Source organism: Peromyscus eremicus, chromosome 14 (assembly GCF_949786415.1).
Source record: "Peromyscus eremicus chromosome 14, PerEre_H2_v1, whole genome shotgun sequence".
In the NCBI taxonomy this organism is placed as follows: Eukaryota; Metazoa; Chordata; class Mammalia; order Rodentia; family Cricetidae; genus Peromyscus; species Peromyscus eremicus.
The window spans coordinates 59,692,316-59,717,224 of record NC_081430.1 but is presented as its reverse complement, the minus strand read 5'-3'; the positions used below and the strand labels follow the sequence as shown (position 1 = coordinate 59,717,224).

Genomic DNA, 24,909 nt, shown 5'->3' with positions numbered 1-24,909 from the left:
ATCTCTTTTTTGTTTGCTTGTTTTTGTTTTTGTTTTTGAGACAGTTTCTCTGTGTAGCCCTGGCTGTCCTGGACTCATTCTGTAGACCAGGCTGGCCCTGAACTCAGAGATCCCCATCTCAAAGAATCCTGCCCTAGAAACCCAATCAGGGCATGGCCCCCACACAATACCTGCCCTGTCAAACGGCTCCTGCCGGGTGTGGTGGCACACCACTTTCATCTCGGCACTCAGGAGGCAGAGGCGGGTAGATCTCTGCAAACGCAGGCCAGCCTGCTCTACCTAGAAGCCAGCCAGAGCTGAAGAAACGGAAAAGGAGATGGCTCGTGGGAACTGCTTTTCCATGCTGGATTCTCAAAACCGGTGGAGTGCTAGAGTCTGCCACGTGCCCTGAGGAGGACAGCACCTTCTGTGTGAATGCAGGCACTCTGCTGGGCTGGGCTCTGTTGCTGTTTGGCTGCATTTTAATGTTATGGATCAAATGAATAACTGTCTCTAAAGGACCAACAGTCACTGTGTTCCTGAACTGGCTGTATTTTGAAGGCTTACTGTTTTGGGGTCCCCCCCCCCTTCTTTTGCTTATTTATTTATTTTTGCTTTTTTGAGCCAGGGTTTCTCTGTGTAACCAACTGTTGGCTGTCCTGGAACTCTGTAGACCAGGCTGGTCTCAAACTCAAGAGATCTGCCTACCTCTGCTTCTGCCTCCCAAGTGCTAGGACTAAAGGCGTGTACCACCTCTCCTGGCCAGAACATCTCTTTTAAAATCACCTTTCAATCACATGATTATAGTCATCTGACCAGTATTTATTATGCCTGTAACAAGTACCAACCACTTCCCTACATACAGCATTCACTGTTAGAGTGGAGGAGAAAAGACCGTCAATCAGTGTAAGATAAACCCTGCTGTGTAAGAGAGGTATCAGGGTTTTTTAAGGAGTCTAAAGCCTGGGGTAAGGAGTATGTCAACAAATACTTCCCACAAGTAATCCCTACCCAGAAGGGTAAAGAGTACTTCAGACAGTCAGACAGCAGGTGCTGAGACCTAAGACAAGAACTCTGTCAGAGCAGAAGAAAGTCTGAACCACAGAGGAGGCAAAGAGGAAACCAGTTCTGTGGTTTCGACCCATGTACTATGATAAGGGATGCACGAGCGCCAAGATCACAAAAGCTGGGAAAGCATGTGCCTTCCGGCACAACCTGGCAAGCATGGGCTACCAGAAATCCTCAGAAAAGGAAGGAAACCCATGGGATAAACCTGTAAATACAGATAACTACTGATCTGCAAGCACCGTGAGCTTATGTGCTTATATACAGAAGGACATACATGCAGTTCAAGACAATTTCATTAATTTTTCCACTGAAAAAGAGCAGAACTTTACTCATTTTTCAAGTTAGGTCATTTACTTGGTGTATTTACAGCAGAAGGAAAGCAGAATTCCCAGTTGTTAATATGCGTCCTGGTCCTTAAACAGTTACAGAGCAAAACCACAGCAGAAGCAAGCACAAGCATTTACCTCTCTGCCTGTGAGGATGTGTCTCGCCAATTTCACTTTTGCAAAGTTCCCCTTGCCGATTGTCTTCAACAGTCTGTAGTTTCCGATGTGAGGCTGTTCATCTGCACAGGAAGCTATTGAGTTTCTACACCGAGCTCCAGAGCGCCCGGTTCGGGAGGTGACTTCTTGCCTCCCGTCTCCATGTGAAGTGTGCTGAAACGTAATGTACACAAAGACAAGGAAATGAGAGGACACGCAGTGCTGCCAAGTTTTAGGAGCATCTAGTGGAAGGAACAAAACATTAAGGCTTTCACTTGAATCCTAAAGGATTGAACCACATGACATAACTTAATGAAAAAAACAAGAAACGGTTATATGATTTTTCAAATTTACCATGTTACAGAAGCATTCATGGAGTAAATTTAGTAGAAACCATACTTCAAATTCTGCATTGCAACTGTTTCCTGAGCCACTGATACACAGTGTAACAATCTAAAAGCACCAATAGGCTATGATGGAGAAATAGTAACCAAGACTGTACAGTGCACAGTTCGGCCAGCCCTTTTTGGATACAGGTATTTAATTAAATTATCCAAGATGTACAACACTTTCTTATAAAACAGGTTTATTTTAGGTAATTTTTGCAAAATTGTAGGCTGATTTAAGTAGTCTGAGCACCTTAAGGTAGGCCAGCTGGATTAAGCTATGAAGTTTGGTAGGTTAAGGGTAATACAATGTAACCCCACTGTCAGCTGATGAGCACTGTATTTTAAAAAGGTAACTATCACATGAAAGAGAACTTAACTCTTAACAACTGCATCTGTATGTCTAATCCTCATCACAGCCTGTGAAGGAGCAGAATGTTAATGTCAACATACACTGACGACAATGAGGCCAATAGCTAATTGGTGAGACATTAAAATTTTTTTATTAGCCGGGTGGTGATGGCGCACGCCTTTAATCCCAGCACTCGGGAGGCAGAGCCAAGTGGATCTCTGTGAGTTCGAGGCCAGCCTGGGCTACCAAGTAAGTTCCAGGAAAGGTGCAAAGCTACACAGTGAAATCCTGTCTCAAAAAACAAAACAAAAAAAATTTATTACCATTTCTTGCTACACTCAATCAATGTTTTCATTTTATGTATTAGTTTCATTTTAGGGCTTTTTGTTTTGGTTTGGTTTTGGTCTTTACTTAAAAGAGCTACGCCTAGGGCTGGAGACGTGGCACAGCGATTCAGAACAGCCTGTTGTTCTTGCAGAGGATTCAAGTTTGATTCTCAGCACTCACATGTTGGCTCAAAGCTATCCATAACTCCAGTTCCAGGGGGTCTGATGCCCTCTTCTGGCCTCCAGACACCAGTCACACACCTGGTGCACAAACACACGTGTAGGCAAAATTCTCAAAAATATAAAATAAGTAAAACTAAAACAAATTTTTAAAAAAGAGCTAAAATTTATAAATTACATTATTTAGAAATATATAAATGTGGGGGCTGGAGAGATAGCTCAGAGGTTAGGAGCACTGGCTGCTCTTCTGGGGGTCCTAAGTTAAATTCTCAGCAATCACATGGTGGCTCACAAAATAGTGATATCTAGTACCTTCTTCTAGCCTGCAGGCATACATGCAGTCAGAACACTGTATACATAATAAACTTTTTTTTAAAAAAGAAATATGTGTATCTGTATGTATGTGTGTGTGTGTATGGATATATGTATGTATGTATGTTTTGTTTTAACATAACAAATATGGTCCCAAAATTATTTTGTACTTATATTTATGAGGCAGAGAACTGACCAGAAATTGAGAGTCCTACTTTAGTATCTCCCAAATAAGCCACCAGATTTGCAAGCTACAACTCCTCTTAAAAGTTTTGTTCTGATGTTTATGTGTATGGCTATTTTGCCTGCATGTATACCTGTGTGTCACATGAATGCACTGTCTGCTGGAGGAGGTCCGAGGAGTCCTAGAGGCCAGACAAGGGCATTGGATCCTCTGAAACTAGAGTTACAGTGGATTGAGAGCCATCGGGTAGGTGCTGTTCTTTGGAGGAGCAGCAAGTGCTTTTAACCACTGAGCTATCTCTCCAGCCTCTGCATATGGTATTTCCAATCATCCGGAATAGGACCTAGTTGCTGCCTTATAACACAATACACATACCATACATCTTGTCTAATCTTTAAAACAACAAGCCATATACTTAATTTATAGGGAAGGTTTTCCAAATGTTAAAAATAATATGTGACAGTATGTGGCTATCTTCTAAATTTTGCTCTTCAGAGACACAAAGTCAAATTTTACTTTTAAAAACATCTAGGGAGCCTGGTGTGGTGGCACACACCTTTAATCCCAGCACTCGAGAGGCAGAGGCAGGTGGATCTCTGTGAGTTTGAGGCTAGCCTGGGCTACAGAGTGAGTTCCAGGACAGCCAGGGCTGTTACACACAGAAACTCTGTCTGGGTTTTTTTTTTTTTTTTTTTTTTTGGTTTTTTTTGGTTTTTTCGAGACAGGGTTTCTCTGTGTAGCTTTGCGCCTCTCCTGGAACTCACTTGCTAGCCCAGGCTGGCCTTGAACTCACAGAGATCCGCCTGGCTCTGCCTCCCGAGTGCTGGGATTAAAGGCGTGCGCCACCACCGCCCGGCGAAACTCTGTCTTGAAAAACCAAAAATAAATAAATAAATAAACAAAGAGAAAGGAAGGAAGGAAGGAAGGAAGAAAGAAAAACTATCAGCAAACTAGAATTAAAATGGACCTTCCTGGCCCAGCATAGTGGTACATGCTTTTAATGCCAGCACTTGAGAGGCAGAAGCAGGCAGATCTATTGAGTTTGAGGCCAGCCTGGTCTACATAGTGAGTTCCAGGACAACCAGTCAGGGCTATGTCTCAAAAACAAACAAACAAAAAGAACGGACCTTCCCTGATTTGATAAAAATCCCAGAATCTCACACCATACTGGCTGACTGCCATGCTGCCCACTGTGCTCTTTGCAGTGTACTAAGGAAACTTGTTTCTTTCCATTTCTCTCTGTGTCTGTGTCTCTGTCTCTCAGACACAGGGCCTCAGGTTGCAGGTTGGCTTCAAACTCACTATGTAACTGAAGAATGACTTTGAGTTCCTGATCCTCCCGCCTCCATCTCCCAACAGCTATTCCAGCAAAAAATTACAGTTAATGGAGAAATTTTAGAATCTAATCGTTCTCTTTTTTTATTTTTTATTTTTTCTCTCCCCTCTTTTCATTTCCTCCTACCTCTCTGGATTCACTACTAGGCCCAGGTTGGCCACAAACTCCCAAGATCTTTGCCTCAAACTCCTGAGTGTTGGGAATACAGGCAGGTACCACCACATATATATAACCAGAATCTTGTTTCTTTCTTCTTTTTAACTCTTTTTTGGATTAAGTTATTTTCTGTTTTCACTGCATGTATATATGTGCACCATGTGTGTGTGCCTCATGTCCACGGAAGTAGAAAAAGGTATCGGATCCCCTGGAAGTTGAGTTATGAATGGTTGTGAACTACCATGTCAGTAATGGGAACCAAACGTGGGTGCTCTTAACCTTTGAATCACCCCTCCAGTCCCAGAATAATTTCTTTTAAGAAATCAGAGCCGGGCGGTGGTGGCGCACGCCTTTAATCCCAGCACTTGGGAAGCAGAGCCAGGCGGATCTCTGTGAGTTCAAGGCCAGCCTGGGCTACCAAGTGAGTTCCAGGAAAGGCGCAAAGCTACACAGAGAAACCCTGTCTCGAAAAACCAAAAAAAAAAAAAAAAAAGAAATCAGAGAATCCTGTCCATTACATTCCTGATTTACGTATCTTTAATTCAAAATCCAAAATTATATACTCAAAAGGTTTCTTCAGATTTCAGAAAACTTTTGACTTATCATTAAGGACATTAAGCAGGTAAAGTTTTTTTCTAATTCAATCTAATTTATATCCAAATATTTCAGCATGTAATATATAATATTAAGATTTTTTTTTAAATATTGTCTTTGAAACTGAAGAGATAAAACAACAGTATTGTACTTTGCTGTGCAAGCATGAGAACCTGAGTTCAAACCAAGAACCCCCCACACACACAACAGAAAAGCACTGGGTTCAATTTGTAATTCCAGTGTTGAGGAGACAGAAAGCAAAGAATACCTCTGGGGTCACTGGCCAGAGAGCCTAGGCTAATCAGCAAGCTCCAGGCCAGTGAGAGACCCTGTCTCACAAAGAGAGACTGGTGAGATGGCTCAGCGGGTAGGTGTGTCTGCTGCCAAGCCTGATGGTATGCGTTTAATCCCTGGGACTCAGATGATAGAAGGAGAGAACAGATTCCCTACAAATTGTCCTCTGCCCTCCACCTGTATACTGTGGCACACACATTCCCACAATAAATCAATGTTAAAAATATTGAAAGGAAAACAAAACGTGGACAGCATTTGATAAGGCCCAAGGAAGGTTAACCTCTACAAACACCAACACACATACCAATACATAATCACATAACAAGCATGACCCCTCCACACCCGCATACACACACACAAATAGTGTTGAAATTTTGGATTTGTTTCATATTTACAGAACATCTTAATTCAAACCAGACACATTCCAAGTGCATAATAGCCCATGTAACTAAAGGCTAATAATGTACCTCTAAGCATGCAAAGAACATGGTCACATTTTGGTGAGATGAAGAAAATAAGGTGTCCTACAAGTGAAGGGATGGTGTCTGACTGACAAACAGCAGAGTTGAAAATGAAGATCACTTCAAGCCAGGTGTCAACCCAAGACAAGGCATGACAGTTCAGAGACAACTGGGCAAGACTTCCCTGGCACAAACTGCATCATAGTCCAACTTCTCCAGATCATCATGAATCTTACTCTGTTATCACAGCCATCAACAGCACAATTATAGAGATGTAAACATGTAACCTACTTCTGGTTAAAGATTATGACCACATCTACCTCCACTCTGTCCAAAAAGTCCATTTAAATGAAAGTAAATCAAAACCACTTAAGGAAAAATGAACAGATGACAATGCAGGTGTGCGCTAGCATACCTGTTATTCCAACACCTGTGAAGTGGAGACAACAAGACCAGGGGTTCAAAGCCATCCTTAGCTACAAACTTCCAGGCCATCCTGGGGCTCAAACTTCATCAAAACAAACCAACAAAAGAATAGATGGAAAATCATACTTTCAGAAACTAGAAAAGGAAATATCTTTGCTATTTAGTTTTATTTTTAAATTATGTATATATGTGTACAGATGTGTGCAGGTGTGAACAATAGTGCTCATGGAGTCCAGAGAGGACCCCCTGGAGCCAGTATCACAGCTGGTTGTGAGCCACTTGATGGGTGCTGAAATTGAACTCAGGTCCTCTGATAGAGGAGCATGCACTCTTAACTACTCAGCTATCTCTTTAGCCCCAGAGAAAATATCTTTAATACATAAAAGATGAATTCCTAATCAGCTATAAAGATAATGGGGTAACTTGAGTTATACTATTTATCCCCCACCCCTAAAGATTCAGGAGTTGGCAATATCTAGCACCTCTGGAATGTGCCAGTTGTTAAATACGTACACTGGAGTCTCCTCTCAGTCTAGCAAAACAAAACAAAATGAAACAAAAAGCAAGCAAAAAACTGGAAGTTCTCTAGAAAGGACAAAATAGGCACATGGGAGGCTGAGTAAGGAATTAAAATTACATGTGCCCAGGATTTCAAGATCAGCCTAGAAAACATATGACATACCATTTCACAAAAACAGAGAAAAGGCCAAGTAGAAGGTCTTATATGACTGGGAACACAAGGCACACATGAAACAGGGATGAACTGAAAACAGAAAAGGAAGAAGCTTTTTCTTCTTGTTCTCTTCAATGGCCTGGTCCCTTAGAACATGGGCAGCTAGGCTTATACCTATACTGGCATCTGTCTAGCCCAGAAATAAAAACAAAACATATAGAGAACAAATAGCTCCCCAGAGGACTCCTATAGGAGACCCACAGTTTACCAAACACATGCAAGTATTTTGCACAGGCCTCCAAATCATTACTGTTTCAATATGGACAGAAATATAAGCAAAATTCAAAGTAGCTCCCTGAAAAATGCACCATCAGACATCATATAGCACAACACACACAATCTAAGGGACAGAGTATCAATCTAGAATTTTATATACAGTCAAATATCAATCAATTTTGAGGGTGTCAAGTACATACAGGAAAAATCATCATGGCATGCTATACAACTCAGCTGTGATAGGTCCAAATGCCCACAATATTGTGCAGACTAGATAGAGCTAACAATGACACAACTGGTGTAGCTAGAAAAGACTAAGAGACAAACAGATGGAAAAGAGGAAGTGGTAACCTTAATGGCAATGCCCTCAGCTTCCTTCTAGGAAATCAACAGCAAACTCCTGAAACTGGGTAGGGTACAGGACCAACCAAAACGAAGTTATGTGTGAATAAGAAAACCTAATACTCTGTGAGTACTTAGGTTTTAAAAATAAAGTCACAACCTAAAGTTGGCAGTGGGGATCAAATACCAGCAGCAGTACCTTTCGTCATTCAGAGTTCATTGCTGGGGTTTGTTTAGATTTATTTTTGTGTCTGTCTTTTCCATTTCCCCACCTCCTCCTCTGTGTTCATAGTCACAAGGTCTTCTGTCACTTTGATCTCTCTAGGCTGTTCATTATCAAACCAATTCAAATAATTAATAGTAGCTTTTGGTTTGCCATACCCTCCTAACCATGTCAGTCTGTCTCTGTATAAATAAAACGGTATTTATTTTTTTACTTATCTTGAGGCAGACTTTCACTATATAATCTAGACTGGTCTCAAGTTTACTATCCTTCTACCTCAGTTTCCCTCACTGCTAAGATCACTGGCATGCACCAACCATACTCAGTCAAAAGCTTTTTAGAACAAAACTTTAAAAAAAAATTAAATTAAAAAAAAAAACTGGCAAGAAGTGGTGGCACACACCTTTAATCCCAGCACCTGGGAGGCAGAGGCAAGTGGATCTCTGAATTAGAGGCCAGCCTGGTCTATAGAGTGAGTTTCAGGACAGCCAGAGCTACACAGAAAAAACCCTGTCTCAGGGGAGGGCATCTAAGCTAGCCATGCTCCCAGAACTGGGAAGGCAGAGGACTATCAGAAATTCAAGGTCAACCTGGTCTACAATCAGGTTGCAGGCCAGCCAAGACAATATAGCAAACCTTATCATTAAATTAAAAAATAAATAAATAAATTGCTAAAATAGAGATTTTTGACATTTATGGACAGTCCCTCTTGAATTTCTGCACATTTGGTCATTATCTATAAAAAGAATGAAAAGTTGATGCCTGATAAATTAGGAAAATAACTATGTCCAGAAGAGATCATAATAGATCATATGGTTAATACACTGAATTTCCTGTATTAGCCATAAATACAAATTTGTAGAAAATTTAATGATAATCAGATATTAAAATCCAATCAACTAAAAGACAGGTAAAGTCAGAAATGAAAGAGAAAGAGCCAGGAATGTAGCTAAATGGTCGTGTTTGCCTAGAATGTACAAGGCCCTGGATTCTATCACAGCATTTTAAAAACATGGGGGGCTGGTAATAAGGAAGGAAGAATACAAGGTGGTGGTGGAGGGGTGGAACCAAAAGATGTTGAGAGATGTTCATCATAAGCCCCTTCATTTTCTCACAACCCTTCCGAAAGCCTTTAATCCCAGCACTCAAATCAGAGACAAGCAGATCTCTGTGAATTGAAGGTCAACCTGGTCTACACAGTAAGTTCCAGAGCTACATAGTAAGACCCTGCCTCAAAAAAAAAAAAAAAAAAAAAAAAGAATGAATAAATAAAAAACAACTAGACAAGCATAAACCTTGAGAATGTTAAAGTTCTATTCAAGACCAACTATTATAAACTTACTAAGTAAGTAATTCTTGGCAAGTCAGTTATATTTAAAATTAAACTGACTTTGCATAAACTTTTTAGGCAAATGACTTTCAATAAAGGGACCCAGAAAGGTGCTGGAATTCAACTAGGGGGAAGGGAATTTTACTTCCATAGGGAACATTTGGCAATGGTGGAGATATTTTTGGAGGTTATAACTGAGGGGATGCTACTAATACCTTGCTAGTAGAGGCCAGTGATACTAGAAACATCCTACAACGCACAGGACTGGGCTGGATGGCTCAGCCAGCACAGGTGTTTGCTGTCATGCATGACAGACCTGAGATGGATCCCCAGCATTCACATGGTGGAGGAGAGAAAACCGGAGTGGGTTATCCTCCGACTTCCACTTGTACATCACAGAATATGCACCAAGCTACCCAGTAAGTCAGTAAGTGTAATAAAAAATGTATAAGTAGCCAGGCGGTGGTGGCGCACGCCTTTAATCCCAGCACTCGGGAGGCAGAGCCAGGTGGATCTCTGTGAGTTCGAGGCCAGCCTGGGATACCAAGTGAGTTCTAGGAAAGGCGCAAAGCTGCACAGAGAAACCCTGTCTCGAAAAACCAAAACAAAAAAAAAAAAAAAATGTGTAAGTAAAGCAAAGACCTGCAACCTGCAGTCCAGTTTGGTGTAGTATACATGTTTGTAATCCTAGCACTGGAGAGGCAGAGGAGGGGAGACTTCAAGAGGCCTGCCTGGGCTCCATAGTGAGTCAAAAGCAAAAACAAAACAAGCTGAACAAATAAAAGCCTGCAGCACTCACAAGGACAACAACAAAAATTGTTTCAAAATATCAATCATTCCAAGATTAAAATGATCTGTTTTAGGGAAATGAAACTTGTTCATTTTCCCTAAAACCTGCTTCTACTTTTTATCAGTTGTAAACCATTATCTCTATTTCTCCTACAGAGAAACTGATGGTGTCATCCAGTGCTCCTTCCTCTCCTTTCTCTCCCGTTCAAGTCAATCTCTCAAATCTGGCTTCTCCATTTCTGCCATCACTGCACTCATCTCTGCTAAGAGCACACACCGCAGCCCTCTTCTAATACAGCCTCTTCAGCTCCTCACACACCACAGAACAAGGCTCTAGCTCCCCCACCCCAAGACAGGGTTCCTATGCATAAACAGTCCTAGCTGTCCTGGAACTCACTCTGGAGACCGGGCTGGCCTCTAACTCACAGAGACCTGCCTGCCTCTGCCTCTTGAGAGATGGGATTAAAGGTGTGCACGCACGCACGCACGCACGCGCACACACACACACACACACACACATCATTTTCACACATACCCCACCTTTGGATTTTTGAGATAGGGTTTCTCTCCACTATGTAACCTTAGCTAGTCTGAAATCCCTATGTACACCAGGCTGTCCCCAAACTGAGAGATCCACCTGCCTCTGCCTCCCCAGTGCTGCTGGGGCTAAAGGTGTGCACTACCACACCCAGCAATAGCAATGTCTTCTCTTTGTTCCTTTCACTAGGCTGTCCTCTCTGCTGCTCTTGCCCTTCTCTCCCCAAGGCTTCACTTCTGAACTCTACCTGATGAGCTCCAAGAAAGCAGGGTCACCTCGAGAGTCTAATTATCAGTCCACAGGTTCAAACACAGGCGTCAAACTGCTAATAAACAAATGGTCAAGCAGACTTGCTTGGTTGGCAATTGTCAGTATAGGGAACAGTTAGATGTACTAAAGAGAAAAGGTGCTTACTTAGCACATGTGAGGCCTTAGGTTCAATTCTCAGCATGGCAAAATAAATTAATAGGTAATAATAGTGGCAATAATAAACCCGACTATTAAATCAATGGTTTTGGATTACTCAGTTTTTGTACTCAAATACTTTATCCAGAAAAACTACAGAAGTTGTCTTCAGGTGGAATTAACATTTAAAGAAGGACTACTGTCTGCAATGTGAAAACCCCTTCACAGGCACATTTCTTTAATCACAACAGCAATGAGGGGTAGATGATGTTACCCTTTTTTTTTTTTCATAAATAAAGATTACAATTGAAGAGCTGCTTAAGTCTTTAACAGCAAACTTTTCCTGCACCGTGGCTCCCATTTGATCCACACATTATCCACTCAGCCCTTCCCCAGTCACAGCTTCAGGGGGCCTCTCCCTCCTTCTGCAAGCGCAGGCTCCTTCAATCATGCCACCCTTTAAGAAATCAGTCTGGCTGGGCAGGGGTGGCACATGCCTCTATCCCAACACTCAGGGGTGGCACAGGCCTCTAATCCCAACACTCAGGAGGTAGAGGCAGGCGAATCTCTGAGTTTGACACCAGCTTGGTCCAGGACAGCCAGGGATACACAGAGAAACCCTGTCTCAAATGAACAAACAAAACAACAACAAAAACCCCAAAACCAAGAAAGGAATCAGTCTGCGCTGACATAGTGGCACGTCTTTGATCCCAGCCAGCACTTAAGAGGCAGAAGCAGGATCTCTATGATTTCAAAGCCAGTCTATGAAGTGAGTTCCAGGACAGCCAGGCTACACAGTAAAACCCTGTCTCAAAAAAAAAAAAAAAAACCAACAACAACAACAACAAAAAACAAAACAAAACAAAACAAAAAACCACAAAGCCGGGCGATGGTGGTGCACGCCTTTAATCCCAGCACTCGGGAGGCAGAGCCAGGTGGATCTCTGTGAGTTCGAGGCCAGCCTGGGCTACCAAGTGAGTTCCAGGAAAGGCGCAAAGCTACACAGAGAAACCCTGTCTCGGAAAAAAAAAAAAAAAAAAAAAAAAAAAAAAAAAAAAAAACACCAAACCCAAAACCAAACCAAAAAAGAAAAGAAATCATTCTGAAGGGAATGTGAGGGTCTGGCTCAATACTTGCCTACCATGTCTTACCAGCACCACACACAGGAAGTAGTGTGAGGCTTTAATAAAGGAGAAAGAAGGTAATCTCACAGGAGTGAAATCCAAAAGGCACAGGGGCAGAGGTGTGGTGAGTCTTAAATACACTATCAATGATGATTAATTTTTTTTTATTTATTGTGTCGGGCTTACCCAATTTATTCATCTCATTATATCTTAGTAATTCAACAGATATTTGCTTATTGGTCATCTATAATAAATAAATGACTTCTCCCTAGATATTTATAATAATATTAGTAAGCAAAGCAATCCTGCTCTCAAAGAGTTTTAGTATAGCATGGGAAACTGACAAAGCACAATGATTATAAGAAATACTTAAATTATATAGTATGTTACAAAGCAAAGATTTGGCTGGGCAGTGGTGGCACACCCCTTTAGTCCCAGCACTCAGGAGGCAGAGGCAGAAGGATCTCTGCCAACCTGGTCTACAAACAGAGTTCCAGGACAGCCAGGGCTACACAGAAAAACCCTGTCTCGAAGAAAAAAAAAAAAGAAAAAAAAAGAAAAAAGAAAGAAAAGACTTGGTAAGGAAAAAAATAGACGAAGGTTGGAAGATTGGAAGGGCCATGGGTGCTCAGAACAAGTCTCACCAAGGGGACCTTTGAGCAAGATGAAAAAGTAGCATTATTATATGGCAGTGATTCTTAATCTGTGGGTCGTGACCCCTTTGCAAGTTAAACAATCCTTTCACAGGGGTGGCTTAAGACCATCAGAAAACACACATATTACAGCCGGGCAGCAGTGGCACACGCCTTTAATCCCAGCACTCGGGAGGCAGAGCCAGGTGGATCTCTGTGAGTTTGAGGCCAGCCTGGTCTACAGAGCGAGATCTAGGACAGGCACCAAAACTAAACGGAGAAATCCTGTCTCGAAAAACAAAAACAAAACTAAACTAAATTAATAAAAATGGAAAAAGAAACTGGAATACATTACCAAAATACGTAAAAGATGCTTTATCATTTGAGTATCTTCACTGTCTAGAAGGCAACCTTCTTCTGATGACTGACTAAGTCTACTCTCCCAGTAAAGTTATCGGTACCACAACAGACCTAGAATAGGTAAGGGCTGGATAAGAGGGGGGAAGAGTTGGGGACAAAATGTGAAAAGAATACCAAACAGCCTCCAAGGCCTCCTACAACAAGAGGCTTGCCCAATTTAACTCTTCTTGGCAAGTCCTAGAGCGGAAGGCAAATAAGAAATGGTCTCCTCCTTTCTAGGGTTCTCATTCTAGAATGTATTCCTGTAGACAGCATAGTCATAAATACTGACCACATATGAAGTGGTTAGAATCCTGTGATCAAAATCTTTGAACTTACACAAATTTCACATTAAATGCTACCAAAACTGATAACACAAACCCCACAATATTTAGGCTCCACCCAGAAGCAACTACCTAACTATTAACAAGAAATACAGACAAAATACCTCCTGGTTTGAGCCTCAAGATTAACCATGGCTGAGCAGTTTAGGTGATTAGAGAGTAGTATTGGAGCCAGGCATGGCAGCACACACCTTTAATGCCAGCACTTGGAAGGCAGAGCCAGGAGAATCTCTGTGAGAGCCTAGCCTAGTCTACATAACCAGTTCCAGGACAGCCAGGGCTACATATAGAAACCTTGTCTCAAAAAACAAACAAAATAAAATCCTAGATTAAGGAGTTGAACTATCGCTTTAGTCAGCTTCTGTTACTATAATAAAGTATCTGAAGGGCTGGAGAGATGGTTTAATGGTTAAGAGTACTGACTACTCTTCTAGAAGACCTGGGTTCAATTCCCAACACCCAGATGGCAGCTCACAACTGTCTGTAATTCCAGTTCCAGGGGACCCAACACCCATGGCAAAACAACAATGCACATTAAATAAATTAAAAAAAAAAAACTTGCAATAAAATACCTGAGATAATTAGCTGGGTGGTGGTGGCGCACGCCTTTATTCCCAGCTCTTGGGAGGCAGAGCCACGTGGATCTCTGAGAGTTCGAGGTCCACCTGGGCTACAGAGTGAGTTCAAGGAAAGGCGCAAAGCTACACAGAGAAGCCCTATCTCAAAGGGGGGGGAAGAAAACTGAGATAATTAACTCAAGAGAAAAGTTGAGTTTAGCTCACAGTTACAGATATTCCAGAAGGCAATGGTTTAGCTGGCAGGGTAAAACTGTTCACCTCATGAGCTAGGAAGAAAGATTCAGGAAAGGGAATACCCCAATGATATAAGGATTTCCTAATTTTTCCACAATGGGGAATGAGGTTTCAACAAACAAGCCTGTGGGTGACATCAATATTCAAAACGTCACAGTCCAAAACAGAAACGTCTATTTTTCCTCTTTCACCAAGAAAGTCATCCTGAGTCAATGTCTGCTCTTCCTAACCCTGTAAGAAGGCACATATGGGTCGGTAGAACAGATATAAGCATATTCTTGGCCAGTGTATCAACTCCAAGAAAAGACAAGAGAACACACAGAGAGATAGAGAGTAGAAAGTATCTCACACTGCAGCCCAGGCTGGCCTCAAACTACGTAGCCTAGGTTGTTCTGAAATGTGGGACAAACACTGGTTTCAGCACCTCAAATGCTTCAAGTGTAATCTTTCTATTTTTGCTTTTTTAAGATGTATTCGATGTGTACGGATGCTCTGCTTGCATGTATGTCTGTGCACCACGTCTGTCTGGTGACTTTAGAGGCCAGAAGAAGGCATCAGATCCCCCAACTGGAGTTAGATAGTTGTGAACCAACATGTGGGTGCTGGGAACTGAACCCAGTCCTCTACAAAAGCAGTAAGTGCCCTTAGCCACCCAGCTATCTCCTTCAAGTAAATTCTTTAATTTCTGTCAAATGAACATGAAAGCATTCCAGGTAAATTTTTTTCCATTCAAACTTAATTTGAAATTCCAAATAGATGTGCCACAAACCAGGAGGGTTTACACTCTGTGGCTCTTACTTCTAGCCTGGAAACAAGCTCTAAAGCTGAATTTGGTTGTATTTTCAAATGATAAAATTCAGAACCTTTTTTTTTTTTTAAGATTTACTTATTTTTATAGATAAGTGTTTTGTCTGTATGTGTGTAGGTGCACCACTTGTATGCCTAGTGCCTGAGGACATCAGAAAAGAGCATCAGATACCCTAGACCTAGAGTTATGGATAATTGTGAACTACCATGTGGGCACTGATAATTGAACCCAGGTCCTCTGTGAGAGCAACAAGTGCTCTTAATCAGAGCCATCCTCCAGCTCTCTCTGTGTGTGTATATGTGTTTGTATGTGTGTATGTGTAAGAGAGAGACAGACAGACAGACAGAGACAGAGAGACATACTGGGTCTTGTTATTTAGGCAGTTTGGCCTTGACCTACTCTCCAATCCTCTGCCTCTCAAGTGTTGGGATTACCCACCACAGCTTGCTTACCAACACAACACTCCCTTTTGAAATAAAGTAACAGGTACAATCAATTTATAGCAAACTGGGTATAAGTCTCTAAGCTAGTAGTTCTCAATCTTCCTAACCCTTTACTACAGTTCCTCATGTTGTAGTGACTCCCAACCATAAAATCATACTCATTGCTACTCCATGAATGCAATTTCACTACTGTTATGAACCGTAATGTAAATATTTTAGACTAGAGGTTGGTCAAGAGCACTAAACCAGTGCTCTTAAATAGATTTAAGGCTAGCCTTCCAGAGGACCCAGGTTTGAACCCCAGCAGGCAGCTCGCAATCATCAGTAACTCCAGCTCCAGGAGATCCAACAACCTCTTCTGCATTTTCTGGGCACCAGTTACACATGTAGTACAGACATACAGGCAGGCAAAACAATCATACACATACAAAAATAAAATAAAATAAGCTTACAAAAGAGAAAAAAAAATAATTTTGGGTGAGTGAGAATATTGAGCAAGTAAAGGTGCTTGCTGCCAAGCCTGACAACCTTTAAACACCAGGGCTCATGTGGTAAAACGTAAAAGTTAACCTCTGAGACTACACACACAAAATATGAGTAAGTGTCATTTTTAAAAATTTTAACTTTGAGGCAAGATGTCACTAAGTTGCCCAGGCTGACCTCCAACTGACTGGCCAACATACAATTCTGCCTCCCCAGTCGATGGGACTGCAAGCATGTACTATCATGTCTAGCTCACACTACATATTCTTACAATGTTTTATGTGTATGGGTGTTTTGCCTGCATGTACGTGTGTGCACCACATATACATTCAGTGCCCAAGGTGATCCAAGGATGTTGGATCTCCTGGAACTGGAGTTACAGCTGTTTTTAAGACACCATGTGGCTGCTGCAAATTGAACCTGGGTCTCTGAAAGAGCAGCCAGTGTTCTTACTCACTGAGACATCTCTCCAGCACCACATACTACAAATTTAAATAAGATATATAGTAAACTAATTTGTACCTTTGCCTGAGTTTAGTGAAATAAGAACAAGTAGCAACTATTCCTATATTCCACAGCCACATCTTCTTTTGTTTGTTTTTGTTTTTCAAGACAGGGTTTCTCTATGTAACAGCCCTGGCTGTCCTGGAACTTACTTCGTAGACCAGGTTGGCCTCAATCTCTGAGATCCTCCTGCCTCTGCTTCCCAAATGCTGGGACTAAAGGCCTGCACCATCACATCCAGCCTGCACACCTTCTAAAGTCAAGTATTGAAAACTCAGAGTAGCTGGACAGTAGTGGTGCACACCTTTAATCCCAGCACTCAGGAGGCAGAGTCAGACGGATCTCTGTGAGTTCAAGGCTAGCCTGGTCTACAGAATGAGTTCCAGGACAGGCTCCAAAGCTACACAGAGAAACCTTGTCTCGAAAAACCAAAAAAAAAAAAAAAAAAAAAAAAAAAAACCTCATAGAGAGTTTGAGGCCAGTCAATTTAAGTAGGCAGTTCCAGGCCATCCAAGGCTACATCATGGTGGAACCCTGTCTCAAAAACAAAACAAAACAACTCATAGAATTTAAAAACCCCATTACATCTAGTTAAAAAAAAAAATCTCTTCTAAAAACCTGGACAATCAAAAGGTAGCATAGTTAGTAAGCTGAACACTAAGGCAGTAATTTCTGAAGTGTGATCCCTGGGTGTGCCGAATCATTGTCTTGGAACCTGGTAGGAATGCAGCCAAGTTTGAGGTGAGAACCGGAGATGAGCATGTCAGCAACAGCAATCCTCTAAGTATGCTTGCTCAGGTTAGACAGTACAGACTAGTTCCACAAAGCCCTGAGTACTTTGTTCTGCTGGACAAGCAGGTCCTCAACAAGAACAATCTGGTTCCCAGGCATTCAGTACACCCTCTACAGCACAGCTTCATTTAGTATCACCCAATCAACAGCTGGCTAGACAATACCACGATTAGTTTATTTCACAGGAAGTCAGAGCTTCTTAAAAGCTAGGAGGCATCAGTCCACGCTATACTAACTTCTAAACACCCAATGTAGCTGGGTGTGGTAGTACACACCTTTAGTCTGAGCAATTTGGGGGGTAGGGGCAGGAATATATCTGTGAGTTTGAGGCCAGTCTGGTCTATATAGAGAATTCCAGGACAGCAGTGGTTCTCAACCTTCCTAACTCTGTGACCCTTTAATACAGTTAGTTTCTCATGTTGTGGTGACCCGGATCATAAAATTATATTCATTGCTACTTCATAACTGTAATTTTGCTACTGTTATGAATCATAATGTAAATAGTTTCAGAGTCAGAGGTTTGTCAAAGGGGTCGAGACCCACAGGTTGACAGACATATAACAGTAAGTAAATGATGTACATATCTAGGACTGTTAATTAGCAAACCCCTACCTCCAGGTCTCTAGCAAATAATCCATGTTTACAAAGTGTCGTATGCTTTGAAATCTAAGTGAAAAAATTCATTTTTAATTCTGTCAAATATAAAAACAGGGCTTACTAGTAGATCTCTATGCAACTCAACTATAAAACAGAATATAAAGGGTAAACTTTCTTTTAAAAAGCATTCTACTTTTTGGCCGGAGAGATGGCTGAATCATTAAGAGGTCTTGCAGACCCAGGCTGAGTTCCCAGCACCCACACTGGGTGATTCACAACCACCTGAAATTCCAGTTCTAGGAGGCTGGACACACCATCTTTTAGCCCCAAACATTTAGTTTTTCTGGACTATGATGAACTTTTATATTCCCATCCATAAAGGCAAATAGTAACATGAAAATTAAACACATGAGAGAACAGAATAGTGTATAAGGAGGGGGAAAAAAAGTATTGTTGCAAATTACGTTTATTTATATTTACACTACAGATAAAAGTCAGAGCTTCTTAAAAGCTAGGATGCATCTGTCCACAAATTTAATCTCAGCACTCAGGAGGCAGAGACAGGTGGGTCTCTGTGAGATGAAGCCAGCTTGGTTTACATAGGTAGTTCCAGGCCTGCCAGTTATATGGTGAGATATATACTGTCTCAAAAGGAAGCCCACCCCCCACACAAGTGCATATAATCATTTAAAATTTAAAATGCCTAGGCTTAGTAAAATGTCTCTTTACACACATACATACATACACACACACTCACTCACTCAGAGCAAAGCTGCTCTAGTCATAATAACCAATGACCATCATCTGGTAAAAGAATTTTTTAAAAAAATCATGGTACATCTGATGAAATACTAATTAGCAAAAAAAGAAAGAACTATTAATATACTTGAAAACACAAATCTGAAAAGCATTATGCACCCAGACAATGGTAGTGCATGCCTTTAATCCTGGCACTCGGAGGCAGAGGCAGGCAAATCACTGTGTTTCGAGTTCCAGGAAGGCCAGGGCTATACAGAGAAGCCCTGTCTCTAAAAACCAAAATGATAATAATAATAATAATAATAATAATAATAATAATAATAATAAAAAATGGCTAGGCAGTGGTGGTACACACCTTTGATCCCAGCACTCAGAGAAGCAGGGGCAGGCGGATCTCTGAGTTTGAGGCCAGCCTGATCTACAGAGTTGAGTTCCAGGATAGCCAGGGTTATACAAAGAAACCCTATCTTGAAAAAACAAAAACAAAACAAGAAGCAAACAAATAAACAAACAAAAAACATTATGCATAGCCAGGGATACTTACGTCAACCCTGTCTCAGAAAGAAAGGGGGCAGGCCCACAGGCATATGTTACATGGATGAAGCTACCCACAGCAAAACTCACAGCAGTAAGGAGGCTGAAGCAGAAGATGAGTTTGAGGCCAACGTCAGCTACACTGTGAGACTGTCTCAATTTTTTTAAAAGTTATACATTTTATGGTCCCACTTACAAAAAAGGTCAAATGACAGGGACAGAAACAACAGCAGTGTTTGTCAAGGGCCTGGAGAGGCTATCAGAGGCCACAGGAGACCTTTTTTCCAGGAGATAGAAGTATTCTGTACCTTGACTGTGGTGGAGTCTACATGACTGCTCATCAATGTCCACCTCCAAAGAGTTGGTGTTGTATCCACAACCCTGCCTAACTGAAGAGCTTCTCAACAGACAGATGTCTCTTTCACTGCTGTCCTTCATGCTCCAGGAAAAGTCTAACTTAAGTTGTGTAGTAATGACAGGTACGGGCGGGCTATGCTAAAAGTGAACATCAGATGTGACAGTGACACAGGCCCAAAACTGTGGCTGACACACAGCTATTTCCATATCAGGCCTATGCAAGAACTACAAGCAGAACACGGCAAGGTGAGTTAGTGCAACCAGTTGGATAGACCATCATAAGCCTCTTGATTTAGCAATGCTGAAACCTTAGATCCATTAAACGACATAAGAACAGGGTATCCTTCACAACCTACGTTTGTTCTCTCTTACTCAGTGGTGGCAGGGATTGAGCTGGGGGCTTCATGTATAATGGACTATCACTCTATCACTGAACCACATCTCCAGCTCTTAGGTTGTTTTTAAAAAACAAAAGTAGTAATTCTAAATACACACACACAAAAATCACAAAACAGCAAATTGACAAAGAACAGGTAAAGAATGAGCCACTTCAGTTTATAATAATCACAGTACCACCTAAACCATGCATTCCAGACTAAAATTAGATTTCTCCTTACCCCTCCCCATTGAAACATACACATTATAGTCAAGCATGTTGGAGCATGCAGGAGCACGCCTTTAATCCCAGCACTCTGGAGGCAGAGCCAGGCGGATCTCCGTGAGTTCAAGGCCAGCCTGGTCTACAGCGCTAGATCCAGGACAGGCACCAAAACTACACAGAGAAACCCTGTCTCGAAGGAAAGAAAAAAAAAAAAATCAAAGCCAATCAATCGATTTACTTGCTTCATTTTTTTTAGAGTGGCCTGATTGATGATCAATCAGGTCAAAGGTAAGTGTCTTCAAAAGAACATAAAAAGGTCTCAGGATGCCAAGCTTGATGGCGTGTGTCTGTAATTCTCAGCTATGGAGAGAATGAGGCAGAATGCTCCCTTGAGCAGCCCAAGCAACACAGCAAGAACTATGGAATGAAGAAAGGGAAGCAGGGAGAGGAAAAAAAAAAGGAAGGGAAAGGGAGAGGAGGAAGAAAAGGAGAAAGTTCTAATTTAAGCTCTCCGAATTAGGTAATTTTCTAATCTACCTCAAGTGGAAGAACATATACAACTATATATTAATATATTACAGAGATGATTTAGACTAAATTACTCAATACCTATCAAGCACCAAGTGGCATTTCCAAGATTAAAATGAAGGCATTTGACGCCACTAGGTCACCGTATCTAAGGATGGTTTGCAAAACATGAAAACACCCTGAGCATGGAAGCTTTTCCAAAGAGATGGCATTTTGTTGCCAGCAGTTACCTCATAGCTCCGTATAATGAAAGGCCAGTGAAGTTTCTTTACAAGTTATTTGCTAAATGCTTTACAGAGGACAAAGCTAGGCTGGAACACTTTGGAATCTGATGCGGGAGAAGGGTTCAAAAAAAAAAAGCACACTCGGGCAGGTCAAGTATTTCCTCAATAGAACTTCTACACATTTGTGACTCCCTAGCAATGCGGTTCCAGGTTGTTGTTTGGTTTGTTTTTGAAGGTCCTTTCGAACAAAATCCTTTTATATAGATTTGCTGGGTGTGCACACTGAAATGGGCCTGAGAGCTCCTCTAAGTCAACCTTTGCAGCGGAAGGAAAAGCCAGCTCAGTGGGTGTCTCTCAGCTGGGCAGCAGGACAGAGCGGAGCTTCACTCCACATCTGCCTCTCAAAACGTTCTGCCTACTGCTTCCGAACAGATTTTAATTTACAAGGACGGGAAGCTACTCCTTGATAAAGGCAGCCGCTCTAGGGCAGTACTTTTCAGTCTTCAGGAACTACGGGGGCCCACAAGGATCTCTCCGTGGGGCACTGAGTTTTAGCGGTTGTCATTAAGCTTAGTCCCATTTTAAAGGACCGTCCACTTGACCCGACTGAACGCTATTAATTTGCACCAAGGACAGGCAGGATCTTAACCTGCCCGGTGTGAAAGGAAGAATTGGGTTCAAACAGGCACCGGCTGCGGCAGCGCACGGACGGGTAATGCTCAGCAGACCGTAAGAACAGCGCGCAGGCCGCACGCGCGCTGCAGGACACGGCTGCGCCTTGACCCCAGCCTGGAGCATCTGGGCTAGGTCCCCCTGCTACCACCCTGAGGGTCTGCCACCCTGCAGCGCAGTGCACTCACGTTTTCAGTGTCTCGTTCATTCACCGTTGGCAAAGGGGTCCTAGTGGACATCTTATTGCGCTTTGATTCTGCACAACGCCAAGGCGAAAACAAAACCGCCCAAGTCTGGGCGGCCGGCGAGCAGCGGCCGTGAGCCTCCGGGCCCTGCTCTCCCCGGCCGGAGTCTAGATCCCCGGCCTGGCCCGGGCCGTGCGCCCGCGGGCCCCGGGGCTCATTCTCCCCCAGCGCCGGCGGCCGCGGCGAGGAGCCCAGTGGAACCGGGCCGGCGGGCTGCCGCAAGCCTCAGGGCGCCTCGCGGGCTCCTCGCCTCCTCGCCGCTAGCAGCTGCAGCCGCAGCGCCGCGGAACTCAGTCCCGGGGGCTCCACACAGCGCGGCGGGCAGCCCCCGAAGAGGCGGCGGCGCAGGAGGATGTAGCGGAGATGAAGAGCAAGACAGGCCGCCGCGGCCTGCAGGCGCCAACCATGGAGGGGGCCGCGGAGGAGGCGCCCACGCCCTGCTGCTTTCCCTTCTCCCGCTCGCTTTCCGCCCGGCCTCGCCCTGCCGGCTGCCACCGCCGCTCCCCGGCACCTCGGGAGCCTCACAGACCCAAGATGGCCGCCCCTCGGCTTCCTCCGCTGCCTCCGGCTGCCGGAAGTGACGCCGCTGCCGCCTGGAGTTCCGCCAATCAGCGCGGTTGGAGCAAGGGCCGGCTGCTGTTGCTAGGGGCGACTCGTCCTGTTGGTTCTCAGGGGGAGGTGCCGTGGGGACTTAACTGGCTTGGTCTCTTCCAGCGCTAGCGGAGTTCCAATGGTCCAGAGCGCCTGGGCATTCCTGACCCTTCCAGGGCCACTGCCCTAGTGGGCGTCCTGCGCCCGATTGGTGGGCTGGCATTTACAGAGTACATCTGGACTGGCTGGATTACCCTACACTTGGAGATCCTACTGTTTGCAGAAGTTGAGTTCGCTTTTCCCGGGCCACGCAGCAAAGGATGGAGCTACTGAATCAGTGGTTATAGGTCTAGCGGAGAGGACAAGAGCCAGGCTCCTGCTTCATAACTGAGACATCGAGCATCCAGTCAATGAACTTTTTTGCCTCTGGCTCTAGGGGGCCACTGGATATTGAACCTGGCCCAACCTAATACCCATTCGGATGAAAGAGTGAAGTGACAGGTTGCCCGAAAGGGATGGGAAGAGGGGTTCAATGGGAACATGTAGACGCCGCCCCCAGGGATCAATTCCTAAATGCCGGTAGGGGCTTATATAGCAATATTTCTCTGTCTGTCCCTTCTCCCCCCCTTTCGCTCTCCCACTCCCTCTACCCCTCCCTTTCTCTCTCCCTCTCTCCCTTTCTACTTCCTCCTTTCCCTTCCCTCAAACTCCAGTCCGACTTCCCTGTCTTGCTTCAGCCTTCTGAATACTGAGATTCCTATAGGCTTGGGCCAGGCTGCGTGACCTGCAGCTGGAGCTCTGAATATACTGCCTTTTCTAGAAGCTCTCAACTTGTCACCTCTTTATGTCTTCTGAGGATGGAATCCATTGGTACAGGAAGGAGGGCTATGTGGGTTGGGGTAATGCAAATCGCTACTGATAGTCCACCTTGCACTGGTTATTCATTAAGCCTCACGTACCATATAAGATGGGCAAACACAACATGTGATCTGAAGTCTGGACAAGTTAGTTTCTTTTTTTTTTTTTTTTTTTTTTTCCAGAGCTGAGGACCAAACCCAGGGCCTTGCAATTGCTAGGCAAGCGCTCTACCACTGAGCTAAATCCCCAACCCCAAGTTAGTTTCTTAACCAAATCATCTGTGTTGGTTATAGAAGAAGAATCTGAACCCCGTTCCTACAGCTTTAGAAACAGGTAAATTTGCGAGTGACTATACTTAGCTTTGCTTTCTTTTCCTTCTTATGTTTTGTTTGCTTGCTTGATTTGATTTTGTTTTTTGTCCCCCAACATCCCAATGCCTTGCTGTATCTGGGACATTTCCTGCTTTGTGAAACATAGATCTTTAAACACCAACATCCACTTCCAGAGAAGCCAGGGGATCCCAATACAAAACAACACAGGGCTAAGATACATTCAGAACTCCCAGATGACCCTCTTTGGGGTGTGCTCGAGGGGACCAGATGACCCTACTTAAAAGGTTATTCTCTTTCTCCTTTTGTAGTCAAGCAGAGATCTGCAGTGGAATTCCTCTGAATCAAGTCTTTGCTCAACACGGTTCAAGTGAAATGTAGATTATGATAACTGGAAGTGTGCTCAAGAGCTAGAAGACCAAGTGTGGGCATCCAACCCCACGTTGGGGCCTCGGTCAGGGGAACCATACAGAGGGCATGCTTACTCTGAAGATAGGAGACCAAGTGTGGGCATCCAACCCCACATGGGGGCCTGGGTCAGGGCATGCTTACAGAGGGCGTGCTTACTCTGAAGATGGGTTGATGGCTATACAAAGGCATGTGGCGAGAAACAACAGAGTGGATTCAAGTCAACGTCATCAAGATCATGTGAAGATAGGGAGTCAAGCCAAAGAGACAGAGCCAGGTAGATTTAAACATAGCATGGCACCAGTTCTCCCCTCAACCCTGGTGAATTCTGGTGATTCAACATTGGCTCCTGATGAATCCAAGAAACTTTCCAAAAGGTTGCCAGCCTCAGGTAGGAGCTTTGAAAAAGCCTGTGGACACTTTCAAGCATTCCACATTGGCCAGAGAAGTAAATGGACATGAGGCTTCCCCCAGGGGGATTTCCTCATTCCTGCTACACATTAAACAGTGAGTCAGTGAATGCTAAAGATTAGGAATAAAGATGACAGCCCTTAACCTCCAGATATTTCCTAGTTTTCATAAAGTTGAGAACTGAAGACGCTGAAATTTAAAGACACAATAAAGACCTGGAAGCGGTAGGCGTGTTTGTGACATGTAAAAAGGAAAGGTGGGCTAGCAGGATGTGAAGAGGAGGAGGAGGAGGAGGAGAGCATTGTCCATCCAGAGGAACTTATGTGGTCCTGAATTTTGTGT

At 43.3% G+C, this 24,909-nt stretch overlaps 1 protein-coding gene and 1 long non-coding RNA gene across 8 annotated transcripts in view; one reads left to right on the top strand and one right to left on the bottom strand.

Annotated features, from left to right (window-relative positions):
* Mark3 (microtubule affinity regulating kinase 3) overlaps positions 1-22,174 on the bottom strand; it is a 93,259-nt gene extending 71,085 nt beyond the window's left edge. For 2 of the 7 annotated variants that reach the window (XM_059279781.1, XM_059279786.1), the window contains exons 1-2: positions 21,914-22,173; positions 1,512-1,703 (exon numbers count right to left, since the gene is read on the bottom strand). In XM_059279781.1, coding sequence (XP_059135764.1) covers positions 1,512-1,703; positions 21,914-21,964 — 243 coding nt within the window. In that variant the 5' untranslated portion in view covers positions 21,965-22,173. Of the gene's footprint in view, positions 1-1,511; positions 1,704-13,223; positions 13,528-21,913 lie in introns of those variants that run through there. The other 5 variants (XM_059279783.1, XM_059279785.1, XM_059279784.1 and 2 more) reach the window with 4 other exon arrangements.
* Positions 22,175-22,609: 435 nt separating this feature from the next.
* On the top strand, positions 22,610-24,203 carry LOC131924270 (uncharacterized). Its single transcript, XR_009382831.1, has 3 exons — positions 22,610-23,140; positions 23,602-23,752; positions 24,060-24,203. It is a non-coding gene; the product is annotated as an uncharacterized LOC131924270 (long non-coding RNA).
* The last annotated feature ends 706 nt before the right edge of the window (positions 24,204-24,909 follow it).